An 18,603-nucleotide genomic window follows, 5' to 3' on the forward strand; every position below is an offset into this window, starting at 1 on the left:
ACAATTAAGACAAAACAACAATGGGCCTGTTCATAACTAATTTATATATTTTTTGTAATGTAATGATCATCATGAAGTTTTTTAAAAAACCTCAATGTTGGGGGGCCCCCGGATAATATATTTTTCCTTTTTCATAAAAATAAATAAATAAAAAAATTATAAAAAAAAATTTGGGGGGGCCCCCCAGGAACTTGGTGCCCTACGCACTCTGCGTACCCTGCGTATAGGGAGCGGCGGCCCTGATTGTGTGTGTCACACCCAATATACAGAAACATTATTTACCTTCAGGGCAGGTCATTTAGTTTTACCTCCCTTAGTTTATCTCTTCCAATAATATCTTGCATTTAAGCAAGCCCAAATTTCAATTTATTTTTTATTAGCCCTCTCTTTGGACAGTATTTGTGTTGGATATCTGTGTGGATCCACATGACATTGCAAATAATCTCATTTTCAAATTTCACACTGAGTTGGATGATGACATGACTGAAACAGAATAGTTAATCAGTGAATTATAGCAAGGGTGTTGTCAACATTAGTTTCACAGGCAATTAAAAAAAAAGTTATGGAGCGGTTTGGCCCAGAGGGAAAAATGTTGTTAAGCCACTTTGAATGTGAAAAGTAGACATGAATTGACGCGTCTTGTTAAAGTCTGTGACAATAATTATATTCCCACAGCATTCAAGAGCTGCTCGTTAATGTACATAATAAACGGGGCTAGCACAGTTTTATGGGACTCCATAAGTGACTTTTAGAAAATCTTTTATAATTTTGGAGAATAGGTAGAGCATAGAGATTGGTTTATAATTGGTGCATTGTACCTGTCTCCACTTTTGAAGACGGTAATGACTTTTGCAGTTTTAATTTTGCTGGGGGAAATGCCTGAAGGAAGGATTGTTTGCAAATATATGTGAATTGTGTTACCATGCATTTTATTATGTTTTTGACTAGAATCATATTTATATTTGTAATATCAGTGGACTTTTCATTTTCTTCTTTTTTGTCTTGGTTTGGGTCATTCGTTGCACAGACCTCATTCCAGGTCTGTTTACTTACGTCCGCCTTAATAGAAACAATTTCATGCCATGTCATGTGGTGGATCCACACAGATCATTATACTTATCACATGATGCCAAATCTATTAAGAACAGGTAGGAGGAGTTTGTGATAGGCATGCTTACGTTACGTCATACATGGTATAAAGCTCTGAACCCTATAGTTATTGGTAGGATTCCCATGAAGGCGGCAACATCTACACAGACCAGGCAGAAGAGAAGAAAGCACAAAAAAGGTAAGTTAATACACATTTTCGATTCAGATACTCTTTAACTTCTCTTTTCACTCTTTTTTTTCTTTTTACTGCCACTCTCTCATGTACTGCAGTGCAACTTGAACTAAAATCTTTTTACATGTACACATTTTTGTGCATCATCCTACTTTTAATAAAAATTATCTGCATACATACAGACAATTCATATAAATCACGATTTAGCTATAAAGTAGAAGTTATGTTTTAAAAAATCTTTTTTAACTATATTCATCTTTAAAAAATGTGCAGCAGTATTTCTACTTTCACTTTCACATTGGCTGACGGACCTTAATAGACACAGAACACTGATACTATCACTGGTACTATCTATTCTGGACTGTTTAGGCCTGAGAGACATGTCTTTTCTGGGTGACAAAATGGTTCATTGGCTATGATGTACCTCACAACATGAAGGTATTCAGCCGTCCTCCACAAAAACGATACATTTCTCTCCTCCATCTTTGTAATGATGATAAAGGCAGGGATAGGACCCTAATACAGACAGTAAAGTTAGGTTGTATTATATCAATAGAATAGCAGAAAAAGGTATGGAGAAGGTGCAGGTAAGTGGTCAGGTTACTGGTGGAAATAAAGTGGGCTAATGGAAAGCAGTTGTGTAGATGGGTGGGGCAGTCAAGTGATAGGGAAGGGAGGAATTCAGAGGGCCTCTAGTGGATGGATGGAAAATAGCAATGAAAGGGCCTCAGGGACTGATTGAGCCTGAAGACAAGAAGAGGATTTGAAATCTCCATTAGTCTTTCACTCACATTTCTTCTACACCCATGTGCACATGCATGCACACACAGACAGTAGTTAAGTTTGGGGTTGGTCGGAAATAATATGATTTATATTTCATAATAATCAAATGATCCAGGCTTTAATACCAGAAGCCTCATGGTGACGATGCTGATGATGGGGAGAAGGGAATGTGGCTGAGGAGGAAAGACAGAGGGACAGACTACGACAATCATGACATTTAAAAAAATAAATAAACATACATTTCCCATGGAAATCATTGTGGTGAGGTATGCAGTCTGTTTGGACACAATGTTACAAGCCTTCAGCCTTTACATACTAGAGGCTACACATTTGAAATGTATCCAAATGCTTGCAGGATCAGTTTTTGCTGGTCATGCTGAGTAGGACCACAGGACCATGAATAGAAGTATTTTTTTCTTTTCCTTTTTTAAGACTTTATTAACCATTTTAGCTGCAGTCAACTCTTCAGGATATTCCCCAAAATAGTCTGTGTTATGTATACAGCATTATTTTCCAATCAGATGAATAAGGCTTATATTCTCTGTTTGTGAATGTCTGCTAAATTGGCTTGGATTTTTATTGAATGCCTCTGAATGTCTTTGTCCTATGATGGAGGAGGAGGACCACTACACCGCAGCAGATGGTAAACAAAGAGTCCAAAACACGTCTGCGATCCCATCTGTGACAAATGAGAAAGGTAAACATTTTAAAAAATACCCAATTTGGAAAATGAACCACTTAGTGAAGAAAATAGTTGTTTTTTTCTTAATTATATTATATAGTGCAATCTGATTTTTCTTATTTTTTCCTGCAGTTGACACATTGGGGTAGAGTTCAGATGAAACCAAAGTAAAGGTAAGATCTTTCACCTTCTGTAGTCATCACAATACAGTTAATTAATGTTGATTTTTGACAGAAATCAGTGTCCCTAATTGTAAATGAAAATATATATTTGCACAAATATAACCTTGAGGAGTTTAACTTTGAAAGACACACCTGCAATGTTGAAACTATAGTGAATGTTGCTGGTATGATGTCAATATGAGGGTCAACAGATTATTTATTTCTCGGTTTTAGCAGAGAGACGTGCCCATATAGTAAAAAAAGAAAAAGAAAGAAGAAGAAATAAAATAGGTGAGACTCTATAGCTGAAGTGATGCGTTGCTGCCGACCAAAGGCAATAGACGACGCACGCTGCGTGGCTGCTGCTCTAATCTGTTAACACGGGTGCAGTGTAAATGGCAAACACAAGCATATCAGATACAGGATGTGTGGCCTGGTCTTAACGCTGGGGTGGAGAATTTGGGGAGAAAATAGCAGTTGGGATAGAGATTTGAATCCAAATACCTCAACCGCTCCACTTGTTCTCTTTGGTCCCTCCCCTATGGTCCCTCCCTGACACGCTCTACACCAACAACGTCGGTGCCAAAGTGAATGGACAGTCCCAACAACAGCCAACAAGAACAGAGAATTTTTTTTATTTTAGAATTGGAGCCTCGCTCTGATTGGTCAAAGTGTACCGCTCATGTTAATTTTGACCAATCAGAAATCACATACCCCAGCTTTAAGTATGGAGGACGTACATCTCAGATGGATTGAATCCACACAGGAAAGGAAACTATCGCTAGTAGGAAAACATGGTGGGTGCAAAACACGAGTACTCGACCAATCAGCAATGAACTGCTGAAGCACAATCGAGCACTGAAGCCCCACCCCAAAGTTCCTGAACCTTTGTACTGTCCCCGAGCAGGGACTTCCGAGGATACATCAATTACACAGGAACTAGATTTAGTCCCTGGTTACTGTGGTCGAAACGCACAGAGCTCCTACAAAGCTTTATAGTTCCTGGGGATAGTCACTGGTGGAAGGGGTGCTTTTATGAATACAATGAACACTGTGTTATCCAGTGTGGCACTGTTTCTTGTTGGTCTTCATTTTTATTTGGTTTGTTTCTTGATGTTAAGACAGTCACAGACACCACTGAAAAACAAAACAAAACTAGTTTAACTTCTATTGGTATTACTTGTTTAACAAAATATTATATGAAATAACCTCTTCTCTTAGTGTGATCCAGTAAATGAACCTGAAAAGAATGATGAAAGCACAACAGCACAACCTACTGTGACCAATAAAAAAAGGTAACAGCAAGAATGTACTTGTAGCAACATCTATAGTGGAATCCAAATGGCTGAGACCAATTGTCAAGTTACTCATATTTTGCATATATAGTGTTCCAACTCCAGAGTAAGCAGAACGCAACCATGTTTCACTGTAGGTTTAGCACACTGTGGTTTCATTTTCCTTAATTTTTTCCTTCCTTAAACCCTTCTGTTACTGCCATAAATCTCAAACATGGATATATCACGAAATAGCACCTTTTCCAATCATCCACTGGTGAATGTTTATATTTCTTAGCCCACCACAAGCGGTTGGCCTTGTTTCCTCTCCTGAGTATTGTTGTGTTTTTTAGGTAACACTTTGTATTAATATTCATTTCAAAGTGATTCATATTTATGTCATATATAAGTCATTAGATATTGATGAACCAATCATTTACAAAACAGTAATACATATTTGTAAATGATTAATAAGGGTATGTTAACATATCACAAATGTATTGTAAGTCATCGATAAAGCTTTTAGTAAATCATGAAATTATTTCATTTAATTTCATTTATTTACGGCTCTTGACCATAGTATCATTGTATGGAGCACAACACCTTCAAATAATAACATAACAAAACAATGGTGTACGGCATGGACAAAACCTGAACACTACTTTGTTTATAGGTTTGATCGCACTTTGCTTTGACCCTCGTGTGATGCAGTTACTTTTTCTACTCCAGGTACCTTATGGTTATGACTGAAAACAAGGATGAGGTAAGAAACTTAAAATAAAATTCACAATATCTTTAAAAAGATTTACTTTATATCTCATTGTATAACGTTATTTGTTTATTTATTTGTAGTAAATTGAAGATGTTGTCCACTGGAAGCATCTCCTCATTGCCATCAACAGACAGAGAGTATTTGCTTAAATGGACTCAGATCTTAATTGATGCCCTCTCCACAGACAACCTCTCTAAAATTCTCAAACTATGATGAAAAATGGTCTGAGGTTTTGGCTTTGAAGCAGAAGCATGACAAGCATGACAATCTGATGAGCTGAAGAGAAGACAAACTGAGCTTGATCAAATATCAACAAAACTGCAGTCAGCTACTTTTGGTTTGGAGCACCTCTTTAGAGAAATGAGTCAGATATATGAGGCTAATGCCTCTATGCAGGAAAAAACAAAGTGTGGGCAGACTGACTGGTTTAAATACCCTGAGATGGCTGCAGAACTGATGATATCAGGACATCCAATGGAGCTGATGGATGGAGATGCAGGTCATGTGCCTTTATCGTGGATTTCTAGTCTTTTGGATGAAGTCATCAAGAAACTGGGCAACCAGAGAGTTTTTATTTTGTCAATTTTAGGTGTACAAAGCAGTGGAAAATCAACAATGCTGAATGCCATGTTTGGTCTACAGTTTGCAGTGAGTGCTGGCAGATGTACCAAGGGTGCCTTCATGCAGCTGGTCAAAGTGTCAGAAGAGTTTAAATTTGACTACATCCTGGTGGTTGACACAGAAGGACTCCATGCTGACTTGGAAGGTAACACCACTCTTCACCACGACAATGAACTTGCAACATTTGTTGTTGGTCTAGGAAACATGACATTGATCAACATCTTTGGAGAGAATCCAGCTGAGATGCAAGATGTTCTGCAGATCGTTGTTCAGGCTATCATGAGGATGAAGAAAGTTAAACTTTCTCCAAGCTGTGTGTTCGTTCACCAGAATGTTTCAGATATTGCAGCTGTAGAGAAAAACCTGGATGGAAAGAGACGACTGCAAGAAAAACTGGACCAAATGGCCCAACTTGCTGCAAAAGAGGAAGGTTGTGATGCTGAGTGCTTCAGTGATGTCATTGCATTTGATGTGCAAAAAGATGTGAAATACTTTGCCCAACTGTGGGAGGGGAGTCCACCTATGGCTCCTCCAAATCCAGGTTACAGTGAGAGCATCCAAGAGCTGAAGAACATCATCCTCTCTAAAGCTCGATTATCCCCAGGTGTTTCTCTCTCACAGTTCAAAGGCAAAATTCAGGACCTGTGGAATGCCCTGATAAATGAAAACTTTGTTTTCAGTTTCAAAAACACACTTGAAACTGCAGTGTACAGAGAACTTGGGGTCCAGTATGGTAACTGGACTTGGGCCCTGAGAGGCAATATGTTGACCATTGAGAACCAGCTGTATACAAGAATAGAAAATGGAAAACTTGACAAAGTTGAGCTCAGTTACCTTTTTGAAGAAATGAGCGAGACCTTTGGAAAAATCGAAAAAGAAATGACAACTTACTTCGATGATGACAGAGACAAAGAAGTGTTGGTTCAGTGGCGACGACAATTTGAAATCAAAATCAAGTACTTTCATGATGAACAAGTGAAAGGAGTTAAAAGAAAACTGGATGAAGTTATTCAACAGAAGCAGGCTTGTAAAATGCTAGATGATAAGAAGACAGAGTATGAGAACAATCTGCTACAAAAGAGCAAAGATCTTGCTCATCAGTTTAAAGACAAAGCAAAAGATGAAGAGGAACTCAAAAAGCAGTTCAAATCTGTTTGGAGAAACTGGATTAAGGAATTAACCGCAGATACAAAACCCATTGAAGACATCAACTTGGAAAAAGACCAAATACCCATCCTTCAAGAGCTTGGCATTGAAATGTCTTCCATAAATGATTTAAAAAACAGCGGCAGCTACAAAAAAATATCTGAGGTTGACTGTTACAAGGACTACATATACTACAAAACAGAAATCAGAACAATAGAAAAAATTAAGTGGAATTTTCAGAAAGAAGAACAGGAACTCATTAGATCCCTCATTGATGATGTTGAAAAACAATCCCTTGATGCAATCAAAAGCAAACCTGTAGCTACAAGAGGCTACAGTTCCACTTACTTGCAAGAAGTGGCCAAAAATGTTCAAACAAAAGTGAAAGAATTTGAGTCAGGGAAGATATATAATCTGAAAGAGAAGTTTACGGTTGATCTATTACTGTACGTATTTTACAGAGCAGAGACTTGGCTTTCACAGACCCACAAGAAATTCAAAATGAACAACGATATGCTCACTTATTTAGATGGCAAGGAAAATCAATATTACAACATTTTCAGAAGCTTCTTTAAAGAAAACTCATCTGCTGTTGTGCTTGGAAAACTGATCTGTGAAAAACTGAAGAGCTCTGCTGTTGAGGCTATCTGTAACAAGACTGCCATTGATCTCGCTGGAGAAATGAAGTGCAGTTCCCCAGCGTTCAGTGGGAACAGGTTGAACTTGGAGAAACATGTGTTAAAGTCACTTGCAGAGAAAGAGGACTTTGATGGTTACATCACCTACATCCGAGATCCAAGGAAGAAAGCAGAGAGTTTCATAAAAGAAGAAGTTGAGGAATACATCTTCACAAATCAAAGAGATGAAGCAGAAAATATGCTCAAGAAAAATGTTGAAGATATCAACCAACATTTGAGTCAAGCTTTATTCACTGCAACAGAGAAAGTCAAAACTAAGAGAGGAGGCACAGACATGTGGGTAAAGGAATTTTCCAGTGTTCTCAAAGATGAGCTAACCTTCACCATTTGTTGTCAAAACTTCCGCGACATAAAGAATTTTGACTTTCTAAAAGAAGAAATAGAGAAAGGCCTTGTTTCCGTTATACAGGGAATGAGCAGTCTGTCATTGGATAAGATCAAGGAATTCCGGCTGCAGCCTGATCAAATCCTCATCGATCAGCTGTGTAACTGCTGCTGGGTAACGTGTCCATTCTGTACAGCCGTTTGTACCAACACCCTGGAAGATCACAGTCCTGATGATCACAACGTGCCTTTTCATCGATCTACTGCCGTCAATGGTTTTAACTACAGAAACACAGTGGAGCTGTCACTTGATTTCTGCACATCAAAAATTGCAAGTGATAGACGTTTTTATCTTAGTGAAACAGAAGAGATCATTCCGTATAAACAGTACCGAACTGCTGGCCCAAGGTATGCTAACTGGAGAATTACCCCTGATGAGTCCAAACTGCCGTATTGGAAATGGTTTGTGTGTCGATTTGAAAAGCAACTGGAAGCACTCTACAAGATGAAATTCCAGGGCAGAGGGGAAATTCCCAATGAGTGGAGAGAACACAGTAAACAAGAAGCTATTGGAAGCCTGGATGAAATGTTCAACATGTGAGTTTGCCAATACTACAACCATGCTTGGAATCATGATACTTGCTCTACATGAAGTGACCAGTAAACAATAAGGCTCTTCTCAAAGTGACAGAAGCTCAATCTGTCTTTGACTGTTAAAAACAAAAAGAGTTTTTTATTTTATTAAAGTGGCTATGAGTAACTTTGGCGGCTGGTGGCCCCTTTGGACAAAAGCGGTAGTATTTTAACGACCCCAGCTGTCGTAAATCTGTTTTCTAGCGCGTGCAGGCCTGTGTGACTGAAGGAGAAAATGTCTCATAAATCAGACAATGAACAAGATATGACAAAATCCTTTTGTAATAACCTTCAGAATAGTCGGAATAGTGCTGAGAATGATTATGGAAAGTTTAGTTGATGCAAGTGCTTTAGAAGTTGAGATTTTTGGGTCAGAGTAATGAAAAAACTATCTAATCATGTTTATTTAACCACTATCAAACCATAATTATCACACGATATCTCACAGAGGAAGTTTGTTATGTAGAAACGTAACACACCTATATAATGTCAAAATGCAATAAAGATTTAAACTCTGGCTTTAGCCAATATCTAGATTTTTGTTTTTTAATGTGTGCATAATTTGTGAAATATGCTAAATTTGCATATAGGTATATCTAAAGATTTTTGAAAAAAACTTAAATACAAAAAATCATCGTTTTAATGCCAGTTATCAACTGGCAAAGTTTCATGATGATATCTTCATGTTAAAAATGTTTTCCCTTGCATCAAACCGTGTTTACGATTTTCGATTTCCGCCCACTGTAGCTTTCCAGCAGGTAGTTGACCAGGTTGTCCACCCAGGTTGTGATCCTTGAAGGTCCTATATCATTTCTTGTGAACAACCTTTTACAACAGCCCATGTCCATAAAATCAGTTTGCCCCCTGGGTAAGCCATTTTTATTTTATTTTAACTTTTATTATTATACATTTTTTGTTCGCTTTTCTAATCTTGATGTATATTCTATGACCCTGTAAAGCTAAGATGCCTAATCGTTTTATAGGTGAATTGGACTTAAATTAGGGACATTTGATCTCCAAGTTTAGATGAGGTAGTTTGTAGACTTCCGTAGAAGCGGTAGAGTAATTAGATGTATTTCTGTGTACACTCCCGAAAAAGCGGAAGGGTATTTTAATGTATTTCTGTATAGGCTCCCGTAAAAGCGGTAGAGTATGTATTGCTGTATACGTAGACTCCTGGAGAAGCGGTAGAGTATTTTAATGTATTTCTGTGAAAATATAAAGGATGCAATCTTTATAAGGACACAGGGAACAAATTGCTGTTGAATGGAAGCTACTCGTTCATCTGTTTTTTCTTTGTTTTTACTATTTCTTAAATGCAATTTGGAATGTCTAATCTTGATGTTTTGTATGCCCCTGTAAAGCAGTGCTATATAAATAAACTAGCCCTGCCTTGCCTATTAAAGGATGTTAGTAAAACGTATGAGACAGAATAAGCATTATTCTTTTATACAATATGATGACGATGCAATTTGTATACTAACATTTAAAGGAAGAATTATTCTTACAAAAGACATAAAGAGTTTTTGAGTTTTCATTCCTCTAAAACACGTGTGTAGGCTATTATTTAAGTTTTTTTAAATTGCTTTAATGTGAAAATCTTATCGAACACACAAAATGTTTTAGGTTGTGTTATTTTAGAAAAAGTTGATCAGGTATTGCGATTAGTTATGAGGAGAACATTAGTATTCATCCAAAGATGTATCATTTGTTGTATTTGTCATGTATATTTACATGAACTTTTTCCTGTTTTAAATTGAAACATAAATGAAAGACTGTACACTGTGTTCTTCTTAAATATCTCTAATTGTTTTTCAATTGAATTGAATTGAATTGAATTGAAAATGTTTTTATTTCGAACAAGTAAATAATAAAAAATAAAAAAGCAATAATAAACAATAAAATAAATGAAACAAGTGGACAGTTACAATAAAGTAATATTTACACACAATGAAAACCACAAATGTTCTACATTTCTCTTTCTGTGACATCACAGAAAGATAAATGTAGGGTTAGACAGTCCCTGCATTCCAATAGTAGTTGCACTTCCCCTTGTTCATTTACCCTCAGCCCTTGGCATGACGTAACAGCATACGTTGCACGGAGGGAACTTGGAGAGCGGAGGGAGACTGGGCGGGGGAGGAGCGGAGGATTTAAATGGAACCCACTTGCCCACTTGCCCTTGTAGTCTCAATGGACCGTCAGTTACATAGGTAAATCTGAATGCAAATAATACAGAATTATAACATTCTGCTAAGGTAGCCTATGTTGCAGAAAGCCATTTCCATAGCATAACAAACATTGAATTTCGACAGGGTAACTCAGATTATCAAGATATTGTTACTTACACATGTAAATAGTTTGCTCCGACATATTTTCTTATTTATACTTTCAACCAAAAACATTTGTTTTAAATAGTCCTCTAATTGGTAGCCATCGGTGTTATAGCAGCAATGTGTAAACTGCAATACATTCACTGGATTGTTCGTATGGAAATAGAATAGCCTAATTGAGGCGTTTTGGAATATATTTATATATATATATTTGTCCTGCGGGTGGCCGCGATGTCCCTAAAAGCATACAGTCTACCGGAAAATAAAAGGAGAATAAGAAGAAGACGAACTGCAATGCACTGTGGGTGATATCCACCTCGGAGTGACCATCCATGTTGACTTGATCACTCAGCCCTCCGAGGGTCTATCTCACGAAGTTCACTTCAGTTTCCAGACTATTGGAACGACACTTAAGATGGCAGCGGGGATTCCCCCGAGGGCAAGTGCCTAGGGCAAGTGAACGAGGGCCTGTTGAACGGGTATTGGAACGTACCGAGTGAGACCATAAAACACTCTTTCTGCCTTTTCTCAGGCTAGGATGATCCGATTTCAATTTTTTTTGCACATTTATACTTCATAGGATCTCCGAGTTCAACACACCTTCATATTCCAACCGGTGAAGTAGGCCTTTAAAGGTCACATATTATGCTAAATGCACTTTTTAAATGTGTTCTAACATATCCATGGTGTGCCTAGAGACTGCCAAAATATTAAAAAAAAATTACAATCTCTCCTTTTCTCACTCTCCCCCTTTCTGAAACCCCCACCCCTCCCCCCCAATATACTCGAGTCAGAATTCTCGCCGACTATTACGTCACAGTCGGCACAGCCACATCCCCATATTTTCTTTATATGTCCATGTTTCCCCCCACATTAGTAACCAGAAACGTCCACCGTATGATAACCCCCCCCCCCCTTTCTTATTGGTCCACGGCCCCGAGATCCGATGGACTAATTTATCTTAACCACAGCAGTCTATTAATGCCTCGTTTTTAATAACACAACGGATAGGAAGCTACTTGTGCTTTTTTTTAAACGGTGAAACTAAAATAATAGTTTTTATTGGTATTTTTGCCTGCCTAGTGTATAGCCTAGCTATTAGCTTTGGGACAAGCAACCAGCTTTTGCTCATAACACGCTGTTTATATTCCCCACAGCAGTCTGCCAAAGCCTCGTTTTTAGCAAGACAAAGCATAGGAAGGTAATAGAGTCGAAGTCTAGCTTTGAAGCTAATTTTTTCACTGATTTTCGTGATATTTTTAGCCGTTAGCTTCCGAGCTAGCTTCGGGAAAAGCATTGATATTTTGCCCATAACAAGCTCTTTATATTCTCCACAGCAGTCTGAAAATGCCTCGTTTTTAGCCAGACAAAGCATAGGAAGGTAATAGAGTTTAAGTCTAACTTTGAAGCTCATTCTTTCACTGATTTTCGTGATATTTTTAGCCGTTAGCTTCGGTGCTATCATTCAGTACAGGCACTGTGGACAGGCTACTACTACAGGCTATGGACCCATTGCTTTCAGAGAGGGGTGGGGGAAGCTCATAGATTGCATATTTACGAGGGGAGCTGCAGCTCGGTTTCAAAAATAGGCCATTGTGATATTAGCTGAACATCAGGGTATAGGCATACTACAATAAATGATCTGAACGTTTTTTTCAGCAAACAACTAAAGAAAAACGTATTAGGGACCTCTAAGACCATATAATATTGACAGAAAAGTGTGAGCTTTAATGGGAAGAGTTTTCTGGTCCGCACTCCAACATAGTAGGTGGCGGTAGTGCACCTTAAACGATAGTTGCCACCCAACATTAAACAAGAAGAAGAAGAAGAAGAAGACCACTTCCAGCCAATCACGAGACAGAAAGGTATTGTGACGTAAAACGAGTCTCTTCCGCTCTCGCTCGCGGCAGTAAACATGGCGAACGGCTAACGAAGTGGATTTTTTGCATTCAGTCCTGAAGGCTTTGGTTTCTTCCTATGAGCTGAAACAATACGCTTTACTTTACTTTCGATACACAGACGTGGCGTGTAGAGCATAAGGCTCAAGCAGTGTTTCTTGAAGGTAAAAGTGAGGTTTTTGCCTAAAGTGCTGCTCTCGATGCTAACGCGGCCCTAGCTACAAGTGCAAGCTAACGTTAGCTACCAGCTAACTTGAATGAAACACGAATGCATGAGATCTAGATATCACATGAAATCTTTCTGTGTTTGTTAGCCACGTAAACCATCCACTGCATTTGATAACGCTGTATCCAACACTGACAGATAGTACATTGGCTTGGCTTGTTCATCAGTTCTGCGTCCACTGTCAAGTTTATGTTGACGGGATCGCTATCATGAGTTAAGCGTCCTACTCAAACAAGGCATACACTGTTTGTTTTCCTAAATAAGCTTTACATTCAAGGATACAATTGTGTTTACAGCGCTACCTTAATGTAATCTGCATGTGTTATCAGCTAACGTGTACTGTAAGTAGGATGATTACATTGAATAAACATCCCTTTTTAATTGACAGAGGCTCTTACTAATACACCAGAAAATTCAAGAGTTAATTACATAATGCAAGTGTAAAGTGAAGATGTGCATAGATTCTCATTGGACTGGATCATTTCAATAACCTGTCACCCTTGCTGGGATTTTAATACGATTCAGGGTGAAGGAGACGCACCGGCACCATGGGGCGACGTTCCACCTCCTCCACCAAGAGTGGGAAGTTTATGAACCCCACCGACCAGGCCAGTAAGTACCGACCGACACAACCAAAACCTGGTTCCTCTGGCACCCACCTGCTGGATAAAACGTGAGGAGTTATCCATCTGTTTTTATATAATGTCAGAATGATAACCAGTGTCTATGTGTGTGTGCTTGTTCTTTACCTCCCTTACAGGAAAGGAGGCCAGGAAAAGGGAGTTAAAAAAGGTACTTGTGGTCTTGAAACATGAATATCATTTTAATGTACTCTTACAAAAATAAAAACAGAAATTGTATTGCGTTGCTAATATTTTGTTTTATTTGTTAATACTCCTGCTAGAACAAGAAGCAGAGAATGATGGTGAGAGCGGCAGTGCTGAAGATGAAAGACCCAAGACAAATCATCAGGGACATGGAGAAGCTGGATGAGATGGGTGAGGAGGGGCTGAATGTGTGCAGTTGAAATTGCGTCTGTGGCTGTAGATAGGTTTTACTGTCCTAAATTATCCGTCTGTAAAGTTCAAATGAAGGTATTACATTTTTTTAAAGAAGCTTCATATTTTTCATTATATATCTTTTTCAAAATGATTTAGCTATAGCACAAATTCATCTCTTCTTAAACAATTGGCTGATTTTGAAAATATAGCTTTTCTGTAACACCCACAACAGAGTTCAACCCAGTTCAGCAACCCTTGCTAAATGAGAAAGTGTTGAGGGACAAGAGGAAGAAGCTACGCGAGACGTTTGAACGCATTGTCCGTCTGTACGAGAGAGAGAACCCCGACACCTACAAGGAACTGCGCAAGCTGGAATTGGACTATGAGACAAAACGAGGGCAGCTGGCTCTCTATTTTGACTCGGTCAAGGTGTGTTTGAATGAGAGGATGTAGTCCACACTTCGTTAACAACCTAAACACCTAATATTATATTTATTTTGCATTGTCATTGCTTTGTGGTAACTATTTACCATCATGTGTTTTATGTCCTGTTTTCCAGAACGCAGAATCAGTGGAGGTTGACAGTATCCCTCTACCAGATATGCCCCATGCTCCCTCCAATATCCACATCGGGGATATCCCTCTACCAGGGGCTCAGCCTCCCTCCATACTGAAGAAGGGCTCCACTTTTGGGTAGGCATTAAACTACATGGTAAAAGTTCCTGCAGGTAAACTCAGCATGTAATGCTGCTGAGTTTTACTGATGTATTTCGTTTTTAGGCAAATTCTGTTTTTATCTATCTCTCAGTAAAGGGCAGCTGTCGTCATCCTCTGGACCGGTTTCGGCAACAGTTCCAGGTGTGCCGCGTTTACCACCGGGGAAGAAGCCTCCTGGGCCCCCACCTGGACCTCCACCTCCCCAGGTCCTGGCACTGTACGGCATTCCTGTTCGGCGAAGTTACGGCTCCGACATGGGTAATGCACAAACTGTTTTCCTTTTAATAGCATTAGGACTTTGCCTTCGTAATGGTGTTGCTTCTCACATTTCTGCTTGTTGTCCTTACTATTATTATTTTTTTCTTTCCTGAACAGAGCCTACTATTCCTGGTTTTGAAAAGGACCCTCTCATGGAGCTGGGAAGGGACAGTGGCAGCGACAGCGACAGAGATCGCGACGATGTAGACGATGACGAGAGCGACTCCGAGGAGGACAGCGAGGAGGAGAGAGAGGAAGGGGGCGACGGTGACCAGAGAATGAGTCTGGACAGGCAGGATGATGAGAGGGAAAGAGAGGAGGATAGAGACAGAAATGATAGACATGCTGCTGGTGAGTTTTTGCAAAGGGTTTCAGCGCATTTCTTCAGCAAGTTTTCAACTTTAAACAGTTTTATTAATTGTTATAATGAAGCAAAATTGCAATATCTGCAAATTCAGGATGCTAATACAAATACATGAGTTGTACTTTGGGTTATTACAGAGGATTGTGCTGTTATTTATCAATAGCACCAAGGACAATTTTTCCACACCCCACGATAACAATTATACAAGAATATGTGTCCTATGTAGACATTGATAAATGTGTTAATGTCTGACATCTTTAGGTCGCAGTGTACGTTTTGCGGACGCGACTGCTGAAGCCCCCCGTGACGGAAAGAAGAAGAAAAAGCGGCTGGTGAAGAGGACCAAGGCCATTACCCCCCTGCAGGCCATGATGTTGAGGATGGCAGGTACTGTGGAATACTGTGTTTCTGCCTAAATACTACGCTAGTACACCTTAATATCTTTCTGATGACATGGTGCGGTGATTTGTTTCTGTTCTCAGGTCAGTCAATTCCTGAAGGGGAGGAAGAAGAGGAGGTAGAGGAGGAATACACAGATGAATCGGATAATTCAGACATCGAGGACAGGGGCCCACCCGGGGAAAGCCAGCCTCACCTCATGACTAACCAGCGTCTGCCCCCTCCTGCTGGGCCCATGGGACAGCAAGGGCCTCCACAAATGCAAGGTCCACCAATGACCGGTCCTCCACCACTGGGTCCACCTCCAGCTCCTCCAATGAGGCCTCCCGGTCCTCCGTCTGGCCCGCCTCCTGGCCCACCACCAGGTTAGTTTCAACTAGGGATATGGAATATGTTGACTCAACGACCGATTCTGAACCCATGCTTAAGTTGATACTAGAAATCAGAAAACTAGGGCAGATTAAATATGTAGTAAAACAAATTAAATCTACTTTTTTTCAAAATGGGAGAATTAACCGTGTATGTGAGCTCACGTCATCACAATCAACGGACAGCGTTGTTGACTGTGTGTTTAAATTAAGCCTCTCAATTTTATTGTTATTATTACTTTGATGTGGCGGCAGTTGTAGTGCTTAAAAAGTGCAGCTTGCACTTCCTTTTCAGCACCACTTTTCAACAGTTGCATAACAAAAAAAAAACAAGACTGGATGCTTCAAATAAATCTTGGCAGCTGTTGTCCGGATGTGCTTGCTATGCTCATTATATTACTAATTTATATGTATACTACCAATCATTTACATGATATATTCTCTTATCTCCAGGTGCTCCTCCGTTCCTGAGGCCTCCTGGTGTACCTGGAGGCATGAGGGGTCCAATGCCTCGTCTTCTGCCTCCTGGACCTCCACCAGGTCGGCCCCCAGGCCCTCCACCAGGCCCCCCTCCTGGCCTCCCACCAGGCCCTCCACCACGAGGACCCCCTCCCAGACTACCGCCCCCAGCACCACCAGGTAAGCTTCATGCACACGCATAGATGGACAAGTACTATACACTTCAAGTGCTATAAAGAATCATGCTGCTCTATTTTAGTTAACAAACTTAAAAACTGACTGACTTATTTCTATGATGACTATTCTTTTTATTACTTCTTAATGCCCTTTTAAATGCTCATATTTGGACTGGTGCTGCAAACAAAATTGTTGTGATATACACCAAACTGAAGCAGCAAAAAGAGACGGCTATTTTGATCAAAGTACCTCTGTCTTGTGTCTTTATTCAGGTATCCCACCTCCTCCACCAAGAGCAGGAGGGCCCCCTCGTCCACTTGCCCCACCGCTCTCCCTCTTTCCTCCACCACTCAACTCCAACGTGCTCAGTGCTCCCCCCAACATTGTCCAGCGACAAAAAGGCCCAGGATCCAACCAGGATGGTTCACAGGGCAACATGCCGCCTCCTTCCATGCCCATGCCAATGCGACCGGGTGTCATGCAGATGCCTCCTCCCCCAGGGACGGCTGCTGCCCCAACGGGCACAAACCCTGGCAGCAACGCCCCCAGCCACCACCACGCAGCCACCATCGAAAAGCGACCCAACATCACATCCATCGCAGCAGCTGGAGCCAGCCTGGCAGCGGGGGCCGGCTCTGTTGGGGCCATCATCTCTGCCAAACCTCAGATTATCAATCCAAAAACGGAGGTCACCCGCTTTGTGCCCACAGCGCTGAGGGTGCGTAGGGACAAGAGCGGGGCAATGCCCGGGGCCTCAGCTGGGCCTATGGAGAGAGCAGGGGGTGGTGCTGGAGGAAGGAGGGGAGATAATAACATGGGAGGTGGACAGGGGCACAAACAGCAGGCAACAGCTGGTCCAATGGGCTTGGTCAACCCAGTCCAGATGGGTGCTGTGGCTCAGCCCAACATGAAGACTAAGGACCAGATGTATGAAGCCTTTATGAGGGAGATGGAGGGACTCCTTTGAGACTCGAAGGAGGCAATCGGGCAGATGTTCGATGGAATTGTTCAGTGAACAACATGAGTGTACTAGTTTTCTGTGTTTTCTGTGAAGAGTTATAGGGGTAGCTGTGTTCAATGCAGTCAGCTCGGTCAGCTTCTCTTTAGTAAACTAAGGAAAGGATACTCTCAACTGGTCTCGGCAGGTTCATCTACATTTGATTTGGACTATTATTTGTTGTATCGTAGAGAATGTGAATTCAAAACACTTAGGAAATCTCATTATAAATGTAATTGGTAACTTCTAGATTGGTTGCTATTCCACAAGGTGGCCCAAAGAAGGAACACTATTCTCTCAATTTTTTCTACAGTTTCATTTTTCCTCTGGTCAGCCCTTCTGATTTTCCTTGATGAGAAAAGGCATTTTGTATGATTTTATGACTGTTTATTTTATTCTCCTAGAACATGTTGAATTTCAAAATGAAGGTTTAGAATGTTTGTCGACCACTGACAAAATGCATGTCTGAAACCGTGTGATCTGCAGCTAAATAAATACGTCACTGTTTTTACCTCATGCTTCAGTGTGATGAAATAAATAATGCTATAATTATATATACATTTCAGGATTCTTTATAACTGGGATAAAATTCTGAGTCAGCAATAGAAAAAAAACTTGGCCATTTAGTGTCGCCTTAGTGGTCGCTTATCTCAAGTTAGTGTGGTGTTTAAAGTATGAAATACCGTGTTGTAGGTTAATATAACAGTCTTATACCATAGACTGTATATGAACGTAGTATATAGACAGTATATAAAAAAACACTTGTTTTAAGTTAAACTTGACTGAATAATAGTATCAATGGTGCGAATCTTAAGGACAGTTCCAAGTCCACAATTGAACTCATAGTTTCAAATAAAGTTGGGAAAATAGTTACCATTTTCCTGTTGCATGCATCAGAGAAACCCTGAAAATGAAGACCACAAATGGTTACAAAAATAAATCGTAAAGCAATTCAATCTCCAAGCCTTTTTAATTGATATTCCCTTGTAATATTCACTACACACAAACAAAAAGGTGGTCTTCCTGTGTA

At 40.0% G+C, this 18,603-nt stretch overlaps 1 protein-coding gene and 1 pseudogene across 2 annotated transcripts; both read left to right on the top strand.

Moving 5' to 3' along the window:
• The first annotated feature begins 1,234 nt into the window (after window positions 1-1,234).
• Window positions 1,235-9,918, top strand: LOC307262759 (interferon-induced very large GTPase 1-like; annotated as a pseudogene). The gene is made up of 6 exons (XR_013845618.1): window positions 1,235-1,288; window positions 2,681-2,762; window positions 2,880-2,920; window positions 4,130-4,203; window positions 4,912-4,945; window positions 5,035-9,918. The product of XR_013845618.1 is annotated as an interferon-induced very large GTPase 1-like (transcript).
• A 2,695-nt stretch (window positions 9,919-12,613) lies between these two features.
• On the top strand, window positions 12,614-18,078 carry wbp11 (WW domain binding protein 11). Its single transcript, XM_080043365.1, has 12 exons — window positions 12,614-12,771; window positions 13,359-13,445; window positions 13,594-13,625; window positions 13,738-13,831; window positions 14,067-14,263; window positions 14,394-14,527; window positions 14,643-14,809; window positions 14,927-15,160; window positions 15,435-15,560; window positions 15,656-15,937; window positions 16,394-16,579; window positions 16,849-18,078. Exons 2-12 carry the CDS (start codon window positions 13,382-13,384, stop codon window positions 17,541-17,543), a joined length of 2,211 nt encoding a protein of 736 aa, XP_079899491.1. The 5' UTR covers window positions 12,614-12,771; window positions 13,359-13,381; the 3' UTR covers window positions 17,544-18,078.
• The last annotated feature ends 525 nt before the right edge of the window (window positions 18,079-18,603 follow it).

Source organism: Ammodytes marinus (genome assembly GCF_949987685.1).
Source record: "Ammodytes marinus genome assembly, chromosome: 16".
Classification (NCBI taxonomy): Eukaryota; Metazoa; Chordata; class Actinopteri; order Uranoscopiformes; family Ammodytidae; genus Ammodytes; species Ammodytes marinus.

Coding starts and splice junctions, on each gene's coding strand:
- wbp11 (XM_080043365.1), top strand. CDS start 13,382: ATGGGGCGACGTTCCACCTCCTCCACCAAGAGTGGGAAGTTTATGAAC. Junction 14,264..14,393: donor TCTATTTTGACTCGGTCAAG/GTGTGTTTGAAT, acceptor CCTGTTTTCCAG/AACGCAGAATCAGTGGAGGT. Junction 15,561..15,655: donor CATGATGTTGAGGATGGCAG/GTACTGTGGAAT, acceptor TTCTGTTCTCAG/GTCAGTCAATTCCTGAAGGG.